This window comes from Salvelinus sp. IW2-2015, linkage group LG30 (genome assembly GCF_002910315.2).
Source record: "Salvelinus sp. IW2-2015 linkage group LG30, ASM291031v2, whole genome shotgun sequence".
NCBI lineage: Eukaryota > Metazoa > Chordata > Actinopteri > Salmoniformes > Salmonidae > Salvelinus > Salvelinus sp. IW2-2015.
In genome coordinates, this window is record NC_036869.1 from 1638627 (window position 1) to 1640093 (window position 1467).

General features: G+C 44.2%; 1 protein-coding gene across 1 annotated transcript in view; it reads right to left on the reverse strand.

Moving 5' to 3' along the window:
• LOC111954769 (potassium voltage-gated channel subfamily KQT member 4) overlaps window positions 1-1467 on the reverse strand; it is a 110037-nt gene that overhangs the window by 33477 nt on the left and 75093 nt on the right. The window contains exon 4 of the mRNA XM_070436115.1: window positions 491-666. Coding sequence (XP_070292216.1) covers window positions 491-666 — 176 coding nt within the window. The remainder of the gene's footprint in view (window positions 1-490; window positions 667-1467) is intronic.

Genomic DNA, 1467 nt, shown 5'->3' on the forward strand with positions numbered 1-1467 from the left:
CACCACCATACCTGACAACACTATAATCACCACCACCACCTGACAACACTATAATCATCACCACCATCACCTGACAACACTATAAACCACCACCACCATCACCTGACAACACTATAATCATCACCTGACAACACTATAAACCACCACCATCACCTGACAACACTATAATCATCACCTGACAACACTATAATCATCACCTGACAACACTATAATCATCACCTGACAACACTATAATCATCACCATCACCTGACATCCCTGAGTGTTTGTGTGCAGTGTATTTGGCTGTAACTTTTCAGAGTGGTTATCCTAACTACCAGTCTAAGGTGGATATAGTTTCTGAGGTAGGTGACCCTAACCGTTCAGTATGTGTACAGTATCTGTGGGTGTGTTGTGGTTGGCATGACACCCACCTTAATTTTGCTTTGACCACATATCACTAATACTAGTCGTTTCATCATCCACTGTGTGTGTGCATGTGTGTGTGTCCACCTTGCTGTGGGCGTAGACCACAGAGCCCAGTAGTTTCCAGGTGCCTCCTCGTCTGTCCATGCGTACCATCCGGAGGATCTGGAGGAACCGCATGCTGCGCAGAGCAGAGGTGGCAAAGACATTCCCCTGGGTGCCCGCTGCGATCACCGCCAAGGACACCACAAACACTATGAAGTCTATGGAGGGAAGAAGGGGAAAAAGAGAAGAGGGGAAAGAAAGAGAAGAGGGGAAAGAAAGAGAAGAGGGGGAAGAAAGAAGAAGGGGAAGAAAGAAGAAAGATAGGGGGGTATTGAAGCTACACTGCATGGATATGTACACACATACACATTCAGTACACACACATACACATTCAGTACACACATACACATTCAGTACACACACATACACATTCAGTACACACACATACACATTCAGTACACACACATACACATTCAGTACAAACACATACACATTCAGTACACACACATACACATTCAGTACACACACATACACATTCAGTATCAGTACACACATGACACATCAGTACACACACAGTACGACATTGCAGTAACACACAACTACACATGTCGTACACACACATCACATTCGTACACACACTACAGCATCAGGTACACACACATACACATTCGAGTAACACACACGATGGGACACATTCAGTACACACACATCACAATTCGAGTTAGACACACATACACATTCCAGTGACAAACACATGAAACACATTAGTAGCCCCACGCATACACATTAGGTACAACACACAGTTACCGACATTCAGTAACACACACGATACACATTCAGTTACACACAGCATGACAGCATTAGAGTACCGACACACATTACACATTCAGGTACACACACATAGCACATTCAGTACACGACACATGTGCAGTAGCACCACACATGACACATTGCAGTAAAACACATACCATTCAGTACACACAACTAGCAGCATTCAGTACACACATTCTCTCACAACA